The sequence below is a fragment of the Malania oleifera genome, chromosome 5, assembly GCF_029873635.1.
Source record: "Malania oleifera isolate guangnan ecotype guangnan chromosome 5, ASM2987363v1, whole genome shotgun sequence".
NCBI classification, from domain to species: domain Eukaryota; kingdom Viridiplantae; phylum Streptophyta; class Magnoliopsida; order Santalales; family Ximeniaceae; genus Malania; species Malania oleifera.
Window position 1 is genome coordinate 101,002,151 of NC_080421.1, and position 15,290 is coordinate 101,017,440.

The 15,290-nt window shown below is 35.8% G+C and overlaps 2 protein-coding genes across 3 annotated transcripts in view; both read right to left on the reverse strand.

The window, feature by feature from the left end:
• LOC131155035 (uncharacterized) overlaps positions 1 to 15,290 on the reverse strand; it is a 389,116-nt gene that overhangs the window by 163,941 nt on the left and 209,885 nt on the right. The window lies entirely within an intron of this gene.
• Positions 1,278 to 5,409, reverse strand: LOC131155033 (caffeoylshikimate esterase-like). Of its 2 annotated transcripts, XM_058107926.1 has the most exons (9): positions 5,087 to 5,409; positions 4,774 to 4,810; positions 4,562 to 4,652; positions 4,411 to 4,443; positions 2,691 to 2,837; positions 2,469 to 2,599; positions 2,218 to 2,355; positions 2,019 to 2,117; positions 1,278 to 1,880 (listed from the first exon to the last, which is right to left on the reverse strand). In XM_058107926.1, the coding sequence occupies exons 2-9, from the start codon at positions 4,792 to 4,794 to the stop codon at positions 1,485 to 1,487; spliced, it is 1,056 nt and encodes a 351-aa protein (XP_057963909.1). In that variant the 5' UTR covers positions 4,795 to 4,810; positions 5,087 to 5,409; the 3' UTR covers positions 1,278 to 1,484. The 2 variants fall into 2 exon arrangements, with proteins under 2 accessions (XP_057963909.1, XP_057963910.1); XM_058107927.1 differs by lacking the exons at positions 4,774 to 4,810; positions 5,087 to 5,409 and having other exon boundaries at positions 2,469 to 2,594.

A 15,290-nucleotide genomic window follows, 5' to 3' on the forward strand; every position in this document is an offset into this window, starting at 1 on the left:
GCGACGGTTAGCGAACGACAATGGGCCCTCGGGCTACGACGGTTTGCAAACTATGATGGGCCCTTGGGCTGCAATGAACGGCAACGGTGCTGCGACGGAGTGAGGAGAATCCGGAGGGGAGGATCAGGAGAGGAGGCGGGAAAGAGATAAGGGAAATGAGAAAAACAAGGAAGATTAGGGCGAAACCCGGTAAATAAAAGAACTAGTAGTGACGAATATTCCAAACCGTCACTATTAGATTAAAATAAATTTATTTTATTTATTAAAAGAAAAGAACTAGTAGTGACAAAGAATCCGAACCATCACTATTAATGGACTAATAGGGATGAATATGACAAACCATTAATATTAGTTTAAAATAAATTTGTTTTATTTGTTAAAAGAAAAGAATTAGTAGTAACAAAGCATCCGAACCGTCACTACTAGTGGACTAATAGTGACGAATATGACAAACCGTCACTACTAGTTTAAAATAAATTTGTTTTATTTATTAATACAATAATAATAGTGATGGTTAATTAACCGTCACTAAAAAGTTCCTTTTAGTGATGCATTAAAATTGTCACTAATACCCAAATAATCGTCGCTAATTGTTTCCCAAGATAGTTTTCACGCGAAAAGTGGTTTCCCACGCTAGTTTGAGCAGGAAAACTGGAGTATTAGTGACGGATGAAATACAGACATCTCAAGATTCAAATGGAAAAGAATCTTCATAAAATATGATAGACATCTCAAGATTCAAAAAACTTTCTAGTATTGAGTCCGATTGCCCCGTAACACTTCTTTCTTGAGATATATACCATACATACACATTTTTTAGATCTCGCAGCAAACTTATCATGTGGTTTAAGTTTAACATAAACATAACACAAACTTCCAAATACCCTGAGATGATCATATGAGTCTTTTTCCTTAAACAAAATATCACTTGAAGATTTTCCATTAATTATTGGTGTGAGAAGAAGATTTATCAAATGTGCTGCTGTCATTACACATTCTCCCCAATATCTTAAGGGTAGATTAGTCTGAAATTAGAGTGTTCTTGCAACCTCCAATAGGTACCTATGCTTTCTTTCCACCACTCCATTTTGTTGGCGTGTGCGCTTATAATTGGTTTGTTGTATGATTCCTTTTTTTAAAATGAGTTTCTTGAAATTCCCACACACAATCTCTTGGGCATTATCCGACTGAACTGATTTCACCTGTACCCCGAATTGAGTTTCCACCATTTTCAAAAAAAATTCAAATAGAAATGAGGCTTCACTTTGTAAATTCAGTTTGCTACATCAACACGTAAAAAGCCACTTCCTATTTCCTTTTCTTTATAATATACTCCTCTGTTATTGTTTTTCTCGGTAACAACTTGATTTTCATGCTTGATTTTTCACATTTTAAAGGCTAACAAAAAGAAAATTTAATGTTGTCATAGATCAGACAAGATGTGGGACAGGCTAGGACTGGCGATGAGCACCAAGAAAATTGGGCTACAGTGCCGAGTGATGGTGCGTGTAGCGCCTCTTCCACCCACAGAGATAACTTCCTTGGGGTTTTGTCCTCAGCTGCTTTGGTCTTTCCTCTGTTGGCTGCAGTGGGATTGTGGGTGTGAGTTTCACAGTGGTAAGGTCATGAAGATGGTAACCTTGTGGAATGGCAACAAGGGCAGTATCTGCCCCGGTGCGCTTGTCCAGCCAAGCTCCAATGTCTGCAAAGACTGTCTCGACATTGCCATCGGGCTCTCCCGATGTCAAAGCGTGCCACATTCCCGGATACAATTTTATGGTCTTGTCTTTGCTGCTAGCATGCTCATACAATGCCTTGCTGACTTCTGGATCTGTCACTATGTCTGCCTCCCCATGCAGCACAAAGAATGGCAGCTTCACCTACCAAGCAAACATGCATACAAGTACACCCAAGACGTATTAACTAATCAAACAAAGTGGTCTTATTGTTTTCGTGTTAATAGCAATTAAAAAAATAATAATATGCACAAAGGGGCTCGAAAGCGCATATCAAAAAACCTCGTTTAAACTGTCCTCAAGGCTCATGCTAACTCTGAGCATTTCCAAGGCTGTTTTAAGCCTAGGCTTGTCTTGGTAGATCAACTTGTTGCTCCTCACCTGCACATCGAGGAATGAGACAACATGTTTTACTCCCAAATAATAATAACAGATTAGAAGTGATGTATGATGACAGAGAAGGAAGAAAAAAATAATTTACCTCTTCTCTCTTAACAGGGTCTTTGAAGGCAGAATTGATGACATCCTTTGTGGGGACTATCTTCCATTTAGGTATGATCTCTTCTACTCTGGTCAATATATTCACAACCACCGGGTGTGGTTTCACCTTCTCCGATATCTAACAATTTTATGACATTGACATAAATTTAATACACCAAATGCTTTGACTTCAAAATATAAGGTATTTACCAAACTTTGATCACATTGATTGCATGAAAGTTGTGGTCATGCCTTACACATTGGTGCAACTAGAACTGCACCATCCCAGAAAGTAGGGTCCTTCTTGTGAAGCAGTAGGGCCACGGCTCCTCCCATTGACTCCCCATACAAGAACTTTTTCATATCCCTGTACTCTTCCTGCGCTGAGATTCACCAAAGCACTTTAGGCAGAATTCTATATGGTGGGACTGATGTGTAACTGCACTCCAAGGGTTAGAGTAATTGGTCGCCTACCACAAACTGATTTGAAAAAATTATTGCAGTCATTAACAATGTTATTGAACTTCTTGATGTAACAGCGGGCACCCCTAGACCGCCCATGGCCTTCGTAGTCGATCCCGATCACAGCATATCCTGCGCAAGCTAGCCTGATGCCACATCCTAAAAACATAAAATGGTACTTCATCGCATATGTATGTTAGGCCACAGACAATGTCAATTCATTTTGATTATTTGAAGGCCCAATTTTTTATCATGTTGGACTGGTGTGTGATTACCATTTTTTGAAATAGTTTTGTTTGGTTTGAAACTTGCAGTATATATTTGGAGCACGTGATAAGTGGAACCCAACAATTAGTTGTTTGGTTATTCACCTAAGCCAACCAAATTAACCTACATTTTCCATTTCAAAATCATATTTTTCAAGGAAAGTTGGTGTAGCAATATGGAGGAAATTAAGAGGAGTTTGTTTTTGTTTTTGCTTTTTTAGAGTCAATGAAGACAACAACCCAACACACTTAAGGAAAGCAAACTCTAGCTTGGAGCACAGAACAGAGTCCAGCCTGGCATAGAGAAGGGGATGAATGGATTTACCTCTTCTGAGAAAAAGCCAATGGGAAAGGAAAGAAAATAGAGTTTGCGCAATTATCATCTCAGATTAAATACACAACTAACTTCAACTACACAATCATCAAAGCTAGAGCAATTGCTCTTCCTTGACGGGTTGGCTAGAGGGGTTGTAAAGGGGAAAAGATCAGGCTTTATAATGCCATAATGGGGATTTTCTGAAAATGGAATTGTTCCCCCAAAAGGGCTTCTAACATTTTAATTTATGAAAAACACTTTTGTTTATACTCAAACAGTCAAAAAGAATATGTAGGTAGTGTTTGGACGGGACTCTGATTTGCAATTCTGCAGATTTTAAAATAACGTAATATAATTTTTGCATTATGTTTTATCCAAATCCACGCGAATCCAATTCCAACTGTTAAAAGGGAGAAACTCTCAATTGTATATCTAAACACTGTACAAGGGGCCATCCTTTTATAGCTAAAGGAGGTAGGCTACAAGGAAAACTTAGGAAGATATAAGGATATATAATGGCAGCACCGAGAAGCCGAGGAACACCGAGAGGTAGTCAGAAGATTGACAAGGGGTACTGCTGTGGTTGCCGGAAACAGGGGTACTGCTGCGGTTGCGGTAGCCAGGAGGGCTGGAGTAAACAGTGGCGGCGGAAAAAAAAATGGGTTAAAAAACCCTAGGCTTTGATACCAAGTTAGGAGAAAATCTCGATTATATATCTAAACACTGTAAAAGGGGCCATCCTTTTATAACTAAAGGAGGCAGATTACAAGGGTAATTTAGGAAGATACAAGGGTACCAACATTCAAAATTCCATGCTCCCAACCACAGAGATATGGAAAATAAATAAGAATAACTTTTGCATGCAGGAGTTTTTGAAAGGTCCCGGTTGCCTTCCCTTCATACAGTACAGTACAGAGAAGAACAGGACAACGAGCGTCTACTACATCCGAAAGATATTAAGCGTGCTTGCTTTTAAAAAGATTGAATTGTTTCATTTTTATTTTTTTCGGGAGGGGGGAGGGGGTGGAAAATAACTGTAAGAGTTGAGGAAATTAAGGGGAAAAAAAAAAAGATAACTGTAAATGTTGAAATGATATGAAAAGAAATTAAGGAGAAAAAGAACCCTTTAAGAAGTTTTAGAATTGGTTACCTCTCATGGAGCTGCGGCATTCCATGCCATACCCTGCAGACACATAAAAGAATAAAACTAATAATCATACAAACAGAGAGAGAGAGAGAGAGAGAGAGAGAGAGAGAGAGAGAGAGAGAGAGAGAGAGAGAGAGAGAGAGAGAGAGAGAACCATGGCAGAGGAAAACAAGGGCCTTTGGAGATGAGAAAGGCAACCATCTGCAAGTGAAAAGCTGCACTCCTCTGGAATTCCTTGTGTAGTCCTTTTTAATCAAAGATGAAGAAAAGAAAACAACCCATCAGCAAATCCGATCCGATCTCATTACAGAAACAAACACAGCCCAATAAATAATTAACAACCAGAAAAAGAAGAAGAAGACCCACCTCCTGATATTCAACCTCCATCTTTCTGCAAGTTTTGCTGCAAGTTGACTAATTAATCAGCAATTATATAAGCAATCCAAATCAAGAACTGCACATGCAATTAAGGGGGAGGGATGGTTCTGAATTATAGAACTTGGGGATGGGGGGGAAGGACACGGACATGGGGAAACAATAAGTTTGCGTTAGAAAGAGTGATTGATCGGTGGTATATATATGATCTGAGAGAGAGGGACAGCTGCTCCACCTCCACCTCCACCTCCATAATTGAAGTGGGGGAAGCTTTGCATTGAAGAAGGGGAATTAAACCATATACCTTACGGGAGTGAGACAGTGAGAGAGATGCTGAGCTTGCTTCCTTCTTTTAGCTCATTGTAGTTTTGTTTTGGCATTGAAAATTCCAAAGCTCCTGTCCCCTGAGGTGGCGAAGTACACCAGCCCATTCCACATTTTAGGACTTCTAGATGATAGACAGAAAGAGAGAGAGAGAGAGAGAGAGAGAGAGAGAGAGAGAGAGAGAGAGAGAGAGAGAGGGAGAGATGGCGATTCAAACGCCTTTAATTTCATATGTGTCGTCTACACCCATTCCCCATCTGCACCATAAATTTTCACATTAAAAGCCAAAGAATCAGATAGCTTAAAATATTTTCCACATGACATATATATATATATATATATATATATATATATATATATAAATACTTACTTAGGCCATGTAGCTGTTCTTATCTCCACGTATTGTGTCAACCAGAGTTCTGACTTTTCATCCATCCTCTCGTGTGGGAAGCTAAATCCGTTTGATGGCGATTGGTGAAAACATTTTTTAATTTTGAATTCCCACATTCTATAAAAGCAAAAAAATTGAATTTCTTTGAATTTAAATATATTTAAATAAAATTTAATATAAATTTACATCATATCTTATTTAAATCTAATATAAATATAAATTTAAAATTTTTTCAATATAGGGTTAAAGATATCAATCTTTCCTAAAGTTTTTCAAAAAAAAAAAAATCAATCTTTCTTGAGAAGATTTCAATCTTTCCTAAAGTTTATCAACAAAATACCAATCTTTTTTGAGATTTTTTTATGAAATTTTTAAGAATTCAACAGACCTTCTCTAAATGTTATTAAAAAGATATAAATCTCTTAAATTTTGTGAAAAGACAAATTTTTTAGGAGGTATAATTGTATTAAATATTAAGCATTTGTCAAAATTTTGAAATCTAAGAAAAAATTTGCAAAAATTTTGAAATCTCAAAAAGGTCTTATATATTGTTACTAAATTGGAATTCAGAATGCGAGATTGAAAATTTAAAAAGAAAATAGATATGGGATGTAATTCTAAATAACTTCAATATTTATAAATTATTATATGAAAATGTAATGAATAAAACCAAACATTATCATCAACTAACTTTTCTAAGGCTTTGAATATGAATAAGTAATAATTAAAAAATTAAAAAATAAATTATTATAAATTTATATTACTAAAAATTTATTTTATTTTAAATGGACTAGTGATTTTTTGATTAATAAATGCTTAAAGAAGTCAAAACCACAATGAATATTTCCATAGGGCAGTAGGCAGGGGTTGGGCGATAAATAGAGCTCTCACCATATAAATATATATACATATATTAAATAAAAATATATATATTAAAAATGATATTATTAGTTTTAATTAATTAATTAATTCCTGTTTGGATTTGCATGTGGCCACAAACACTCAGCAATTCCATCCTTCCCTTCATTTATTGCTACTCCTTTGGATTCACAACGCTCCCCCCAACCCCCCAAGACTCACTTAAATTATATGAATCATTATCAAAAATTATTAAAATCAAAATCAAAAGTCGTCGCTAAAATTTAAAAATCATCAATTTATTTCATTAATACTTATAAAATTAATACAAACTAAAAACTTAATTAATAATGCACATTTTCATATTTAAATCAAATATAATTATAAAAATATGATTAAAATAATAAAATTAAAAATAATATGCATTTAAAAATTACAATAATAAAAATAAAAGTTATTATAATGATTTTAATTAATTGTTCTATTTTCAAATTTTACTTTATAATAAGAATTTTATTGGATATGATAATTGAAAAAATAACAAAAGTATTTTGTAATTGGCTTTATTACTATTTTTTGAAATTTATGTATATTTTATTTTTGATATACCTCAAATATATCACTTACCATAAATCCAAAGGAGACTAGAGTCCAGCATTGATGAGGGCAATTACCACCTAAGTCAACTGCTCAGGCAGAGCAATTGACGCCAGCTCCATGATGACTAGAGCAATCTACGCCAACGTTATAACAACTGGAGCGATTCACGTTTGCGCCATAATTCGCTAATAAATGGCACATCACCCTTGGGTCAAACTCCATCACTATAAATGGGGATTCAGAGAAGAGGTTAAAGTATCTCATTCTAAACTCTACTTTACTGTTGCATAAAAAACCTCTAAAGTCAATCTCTGACTTAGGCATCGGAGCGATCCCCCGGAGTACACCCCGGGTTCTTCAAGTCTTGCTTATTTATCTCTTTTCAGGTGGTCGTGATCAGGGATCGTGAAGGTCGTTCAATTTTTGGCTACAACAATTTTAATTATATTTTTTTTCATATGATCATTTAATTTTGGTAAAAGTATATTAAATAAATAATTTAATCCAAAAAAATCGATTTCTAGATATTAAAATTTTTAACAACAAATTGCCAAAGTAACTAAAAACCATAAAATCTAGTTTTTAGCTTTTTAACAAATAGTTGAAAACTGGCAACGAAAACAAAATGCATTTTTATAATATGTTTCTTCACTGTAGAGAAACTAACAACATAAAAAAATGCATTTTTATAATATGTTTCTTCACTGTAGAGAAACACAAATAGAAAACAGAAAACAACAACGATACCAAACAAACCCTAAGCTATCTTTGGTTGGCAAAATACTTATTTCCAAAAATAAATTAATTTTAATAAATTAGGTATAATTAATTTTACAAGAAATTATATTATTAGTATAAAATAAATAATAATGTGAAACTTTTATGAGTTCATAATAAGTTATACATGAGAAATAATTATTTCAAAATTTTACCATGAAAATGTTTATTTCTTTGACATTACACCTTGGATGAAATAATTAGAAACATATAAAGAATAATTATTCTTTTTATTTTTAAGATTTAAACTATATTTTATCTTATTTTAAGAATAACTATTCTACCGAATCAAACGATAATCTATTTTTATTTTGTTTCGTTGCCAATTTGAGGCTTTAAAAATAATTTAAATTTTCTACCACACTAACAACTATCTATCATGGTAAGTATTAGTATAGAAATTAAATTATTGACTTATCACACTCGTTCATTGTTAAAATTTGGCGCTCTGATACCAATTGCTAATGCGAATGTGCAACGAAAAACCTCATAAATTCAAATCAATTCAAAACAAGTAATGCAAGCACTCAATGATGAACAACATGGAAATTAACAATCAAACATACTGAATAAAGGAAAGCAAACAAAATAAAAAAAACACAAGAATTTACGTGGTTCAACAATTTGCCTACGTCCACGGGAGCAAGTGACTATTTTTCACTATCACATGTGAAGCTTACATCAAGCTTATTATCAAGGGTTACAAAATATTGATTAAATACTAACCCTACACATACATTATGTTATACTATAACTAAAACACTCCTGTAGCAATTCCCGAAGGAAAATCCTTCGAAATCTCCCAATCTATTGATCACCAATTCAAAAAATCATGACTTACACCGGATGAAGCCATTGACGGTTTTAGCCAAACTGTCGATGGTTTGATGCCAAGAGTTGTTCCTATTGCAGACTACTTTGAACGATCTTTTAAAACACAATACTACCCTGGCAGCCTCAGCCACTGCCAAGTACTCTAACTCAGTTGTTGAAAGTGCAACCTAAGACTCTACCCTGAACTTCCAACAATCAGGTCTTCTCACAACATACCATGTTGCAGACCTCTAGTTATCTAAGTCCCATGTATAGTATGCATCCATGAATCTCACAACTGACAGACCATACTGTTGCCTACCGAAGCTATAGAGACCCGGAAAATAGAAATGATAATAAAAAAAGAAGAAAAGAGGAAAATGGTTTGATGAGGGCCAAACTGTCAACAGTTTTAGGAGAGCCCAAGAAAACCGTCGATGGCTGAGCCCAAGAAAACCGTCAACGATTTTTGCCAGGGACAGAATACTATATAAGAGCAACATGTCATGTTTCTTGTAAAAATTCAAAACCCTCTCCCTTCTCTCTCTCTCTCTCTCTCTCTCTCTCTCTCTCTCTCTCTCTCTCTCTCTCTCTCTCTCTCTCTCTCTCTCTCTTCTCATTTTCTCACTCCAAACACCCTAGATCGACGATCAAACTCTATATCTAAGGCCTAGAGGCAATCCTCGTTATTTTAACCGGGGCAGAATTATATTTGGAGGATCCCAGCACCACTCCAAAATTGAGGTAAGAGAGTTATTTTTAAGTTTAAATAGTTATTGGGATTATGTGAACCTAGGAATATTAGAGTGGTATGCATTCTGGGATTGAGTTAATAAATTGGGGTTTGTGGATTACAAGGTTTTGGTGCGAACGCCGCAAGCACAGGTTTAGGGCTCTTGCGGGCATTTCCTCAAGGAATGAGGTAAGGGTGATAAATATTTAATTGTTTGGAGTTTCATTAATAAAATGGAGTATGTGAGTCCGGGAAAAATGTGAATGTGATATTATTCTGGGATTACATGATTTTAGGGTTTTTGAGTTCCAAACATCGCGAGCATGGGTATAGAGTTTTTTTTAGCAAACTTCTCAATAATTAGGTAAGGGAAATAAGTTAAGTCAGTTAATTTTGGGAATTTTATCAATTAAATTATAACATGTGTTTATGGGATTTTAGCATTTGATTTATTGGATATTACAGAATATAAAATCTAGAGTATGGGATTTGAATTTTACATTTGTTATATGTTTGTGAAAATGCAGAAATTTTGGGATACAGGAAAGTTTTACAAATGATATATATTATTTTTAAATAGCAATAAAATACAATTTTTCCCATACAGATTATAGTATAAGAGTTTCATTTAAATTGTGTGGCATGAGAAATATCAAATATAGTATAGAGATTTAATATAGAATTTTATACAACTGTTATCGAACCATGATATTATAGTTTGTGCAGAACCATGATTTACAGTTATTACAGAACCATGATATACAATTATTAGAAAGTTATGATTTACAAATATTAGAGAATCATGGTGTTACAGTTTATACAGAATCATGGTAAAATAGTAATATATAGAAATAGTATTATATAGTATCAGAAACCTGATGGACCAGAGCATAGTACAGAGCACGATAATTTAGCTAACACAGTATAGATAGTGCAACCACACATCTCAGATAGAGTGTGGTGTTGACAGTCGATTGTGCCTCAGTGAAGAGTATAGTAGCTCTCTGGCAGTCTGGACAAAGTTGAGCTAGCCAATCATACTACGGACATATTACAGTTTGACTTAACCTGGTAGGCCAACCATGGTTTAAGTTCAGCCCACGGACCGCATAACCCGATCATGCGGGGTTAATTTTTTATTACAGTTATCTATCCAGGGAAGCTTTCACAATTATATAAATAAATGTATATAGTTTTACAAAGAACATGAACTCATGCATCTCTAAAACCACCAAATTAATTGGTAAAGACCTCCCCTGAATACAAACTGGACAGTTCTTGAGTACCTTCCTACACAACACTACTACCTCAGTAGGTGTAGAAATGGACAAACTAATGTCTAATTAATTGCTGAGTTTCTATCCCACATAATTTAACAAATTCCCGGGCGATAAAAGAAAAAGTCACCCCTGAATCAAACAAGGCAGTAGCTTTATATGACAGTATTGAAATAGTACCTGTCACAACATCTCTTGTCGCCTCAGCATCTCCCAATGTCAGCACATAGACTCATGTTAGGGTGGTATTCCTCTATTGTCCGCGTTGAGGTGCTTGGTGACCTCCTTGGTATGGTTTAGGAGCATGTGCAATAACTGGCGGTGCTTGGCAATCCCTCGCCATATGACCAGTCTGATGGCATTGGTAACATACCATCCCACTGACCCAACACTCTCTCGGGTGTTTTCTGTATAGAACAGAGAGGGGGCATCATTCTATCATGTACCGCTCAATCTCCCATCCCCTGTCTTCGTTTTCCTTTGTTATCCTACCTCCTACATGGCCCCTGGCTAGACCTTGCCTAAAAAACTGGAGGCGTGGGCCTCTTTCTCTGACCCTATGCTGCAGCGCCTCTTTATAGGCCACTCTCAATCACTACAACTTTATCCACTATCTCTGAAAAAGTCTGGACCCGAAAGCCTACAATCTGCTTGAAAAAACTCTGTCTCAAGTCCTCCTCGAATTTCCTTGCCTTCTTTTCCTCGTCTGGCACAAAATACAGGGCAAACCAGGACAACTTGATAAATCTAATTGCATACCGCTGTACCGTCATATGCCCTTGCGTCAAGTGCAAAAACTCCACTGCCTTCACGCTTCTAACAGTAGCAGGAAAGTACAACTCAAAAAATAATTCCCTAAAGCGGCTCCAGGTCACCACTACAGGCTCAGCTCTCTGCTCCTCCAACAATCTCACAGATCTCCACCAACGTTTAGCTTCCCTAGTCAACTTAAACATTACAAACAGTACCTTATGCTCATATGTACACAAAAGAATTGCCAACGTATCCTCTATATCCTAAACCCAATTTTCAGCTACTAGTGGGTAAGCCCCTCCAGAGAACGATGGAGGTCTCATGTGCGTGAACTGCTCAATCGTGCAGCTCCACTCTCTTGAACCTCTTGCCATCTTTGCCATCACCTGTTGGGTGACGCTACGTAACACTACATCAGGGTCTCCACCACCTATACTGGAAGGCCCTGCATCATCACCTCCAGCATGTGCACTACTACTCCTTGGATTCATCCTGAAAATAATATAAAATAGTCTTAGAACTCTATCATCCCAACATCACTAATATACTCAACAACCTAAACTCATAGAATATTCCTTTACAATCATCCATCTCCAATATCCTCAATCCCAATTTAAGATTCAGTCCTACCACTCAGAAACAAGAACCGGCAATAGTTTACCATGGTTTTCCAGAAGTCGTCTCCCTAGGAAAAACACAGAAACAACCACAGAACTCCTGCCTCTAGGTCGCAAGATAGAACCCAAAATTCCAATCTCATCCTCTAACAATAACTGACTCATACATCAATCTACCCATCTCTTATCCTCCTCATAATCCATTCCTATACTCTAGTATTGTATTTCGCTGTTTACTAAAGTCTACAAAACCTAGCAACCTAGGCTCTCATACCAAACTGTGATGCCCCGATTTTCATACCAATTTTTTCAATAAAAAATAAATATTAATCAAACATCGGCCACATCAAAAACCCTAATACCATTTAAACATAACCCGACCCGAAGTGGGTGTTGGGTACACAGTCATATAAACATCCCTAACAGCAGAAGTCAATATTTATAAACCATTCAGAATATAAATGACCAGAGTTCTAATTATCCATATATATACATGTCCAACACATCTCCAAAAATCAACCAAAAACTCTAGGGGAATCATACATCCCTAGCTCAAAACACTCACCTTGTCTATTAGGGTACCAGCACCCCTCTATCTCGGAGCGCTATCTCCTAGTCTATCACGATTTCCTGAAATATTTAGATATTTGGGTGAGACACATCTCGGTAAGATGGAATAAATTATCTACAACGTGTGGCAGTATGAGTTTCGTTATATCATAACATACTCATTTCAGTGATAATACCATCTAAGAAAAATATACCAATTATACTCATAATCATATAGATATAAAACACAAGCTTTTATAAGCTTTAATTCCATTTTTCAACTCATTCACATGCAACCCATATTTATCAGCGAAAGTTCCTGATGATAAGGGGGATTACACGCCCATATATGTAGCTCCTCTCTACTTTGATATCGTTTGTAACCTTGGCCGATTAACTTGGGTAAGATTGCAACTAATACTTATAAAGGCACTCACCTTACTCAGTAAGCTCTCAGGCGGAGAGTTTCACTTCGCCCTAATTATTTTGTTCTTAAACTCACACTCTTTTATTTCTCATTTCCATTTCACATCTAGCTCATGAATGTCCACTGTAACCTATCCATGTGTCGTCTGTCACTCATGGCTACCCTGAGGATATTTTCCACATCATGCTTCCCCCCATGGTTAAGGTTGTGCGGTCCGAAGGCTGGATCTAAACCACAGTTAGCCAACATGGTTAGATCAAAATAAGAAATCTACCTGTCCGTCTATAGTACAATTGGCCTACCGCAGCCTGGTCTAGACCCAAAGGCAGTCAACATCTCTCCTATGGCTCAATCGATTGTCACGTCACACTCTCTACGAGTCTATTTGGTTGCACTAACACCTCACTAGCAATGGTACTGTGCTCTTTATCAACAACCGTCCATCAAGGTTCTAGTTTCCACATTTCATCATTCACATTTCGTATTCACGTTGCAGTATTCACATCGCAGTATTCTCATTTCAATTTTCACATTTCCATATTCACAATTCCAATATTCACATTTCAACATTCACATTGCAGTATTCACATTTTCATGTTCACATTTCAGTATTCACATTGCAGAATTCTCATTGCAATATTCACATTTCAGTATCCATATCTCATCTTCTAATGGTATATATCACATTTCAATATTCTCATCATTTTCTATTTCTTTCTCATCTTTTCAATACACGTTCCATTATCATAATAGTATATATCTCATTTCGTGTATTTTAACATTTCTCAATAAAACATATCATTTTCTCACATTTCCTCATTTATCATAGAAAACATTTCTATATTCATATTTCATATTCCAAAACATCACAATTCAGTATTACTCATATGCCGCACAATTTATCTGATAATTGTATTATAATAATTTCAGGCAAACTATCATATTCTCATTTTCACGTATTAATTCAACTAGTAGTTCTCAAAATACTGTTATAATTTATTCCCCTTACCTAACTTACTAAGAGGCCCATAAAAACCCAAATCCTACGCCCACGGTGTCCAAAACTCAAAACCCCTGAAATTCACATTTTTCCCAGATCAATCAATTCAACTCCTAGAATAATTCTCATTTGGCACTTCCTAGGTTCCAATTACTTCAAATGACCCATAAAACCCTAAAATAACTTACTTACCTTGATTTTAGAGTGATGCCCAAGAATTCCAAACCAATAATCCAAGATTTTTTGATTTCTCTCTCTTTTGTTTAATTAACCTTGGTATTTTAACTTGTTTTAACTTTTGAAAAACATGTTCCAAGATTTTAAAAACTTCATATTTCTAAGTGTTTTTGCCTAATGAGTTTCAAAATGAAAATTCATACTTGAACCAACTTGAAGTACTTATAAAGACTTTGTCCTAAGCTGATTTGACACTTTCTTTGATTTGAGTCCTTTCAATGATGTTCTTCAATCTCTCAGACTTCTATGAGCTTTCATTATGGATCTCTGGTATTTACGTGAGACTTTCCTTGTTCCTTAATCTTTGTAAGCTTTCATGTGAAATTTGAGCAAGTCATCTTTGCCTAAAATAATATCACTTGAAAATTCATTAAATAACTTTACTTTGTTATCATCAAAATCAAGAGTTTATAAGCCTAACTAGGCCAACAAATCATACAAGGGGTAGAATGCTTTTGGCTTGCTATATTCCCTATCCCACTGGATGTATTAAACTAGATTGTCAAATTGTGCAAGATATTTCTATAGGGAGGCAGGAAGAAGCCTTTAGTGGCTTGGCATGAGATCTGTCTTCCAAAATATAAGGGGGGATTGGGAGTGTTTGATTTAAACATATGGAATAAGGCTTTGTTGAGTAAAACTCTATGGAACATTCACTCCAAAAAGGATACTTTATGGTCAAAGTGGATCCACTAGATTTATCTAAATGAATCTAATATGAGGGAAGTTACAGCATAGAAGGAAGACTCTCCCTTATTCAAAAAACTAATTGTTATTAGAGATCAATTAGTGGAGAGATGTGGAGGAGTGGAAGATGCTATTGAAATGATGAATGGGAGGGAAAATATATCACAATAAAGCTACAAATTTTGGAGGAATAAAAGCAAAAAACTGACGTGGGTTAAAGAGGTATGGTACAGTAGAACTCTCCCAAAGCATGCTTTCTGTCTTTGGCTAGGCTTGAAGGGGAAACTCCCTACTTGTGATAGAGTGGTGGGGGAAGGAATAGACCAAAGATGTGTATACTGCAAGGCAGATTCTGAAACTCTTGAGCATATTTTTTTCATATGTAAATTCTCAGCTGAAGTTTGGAATAGGATTAGAAGGTGGCTGGGATTAAGAAGACACATGACAACCATTAAAGCAGCAGTT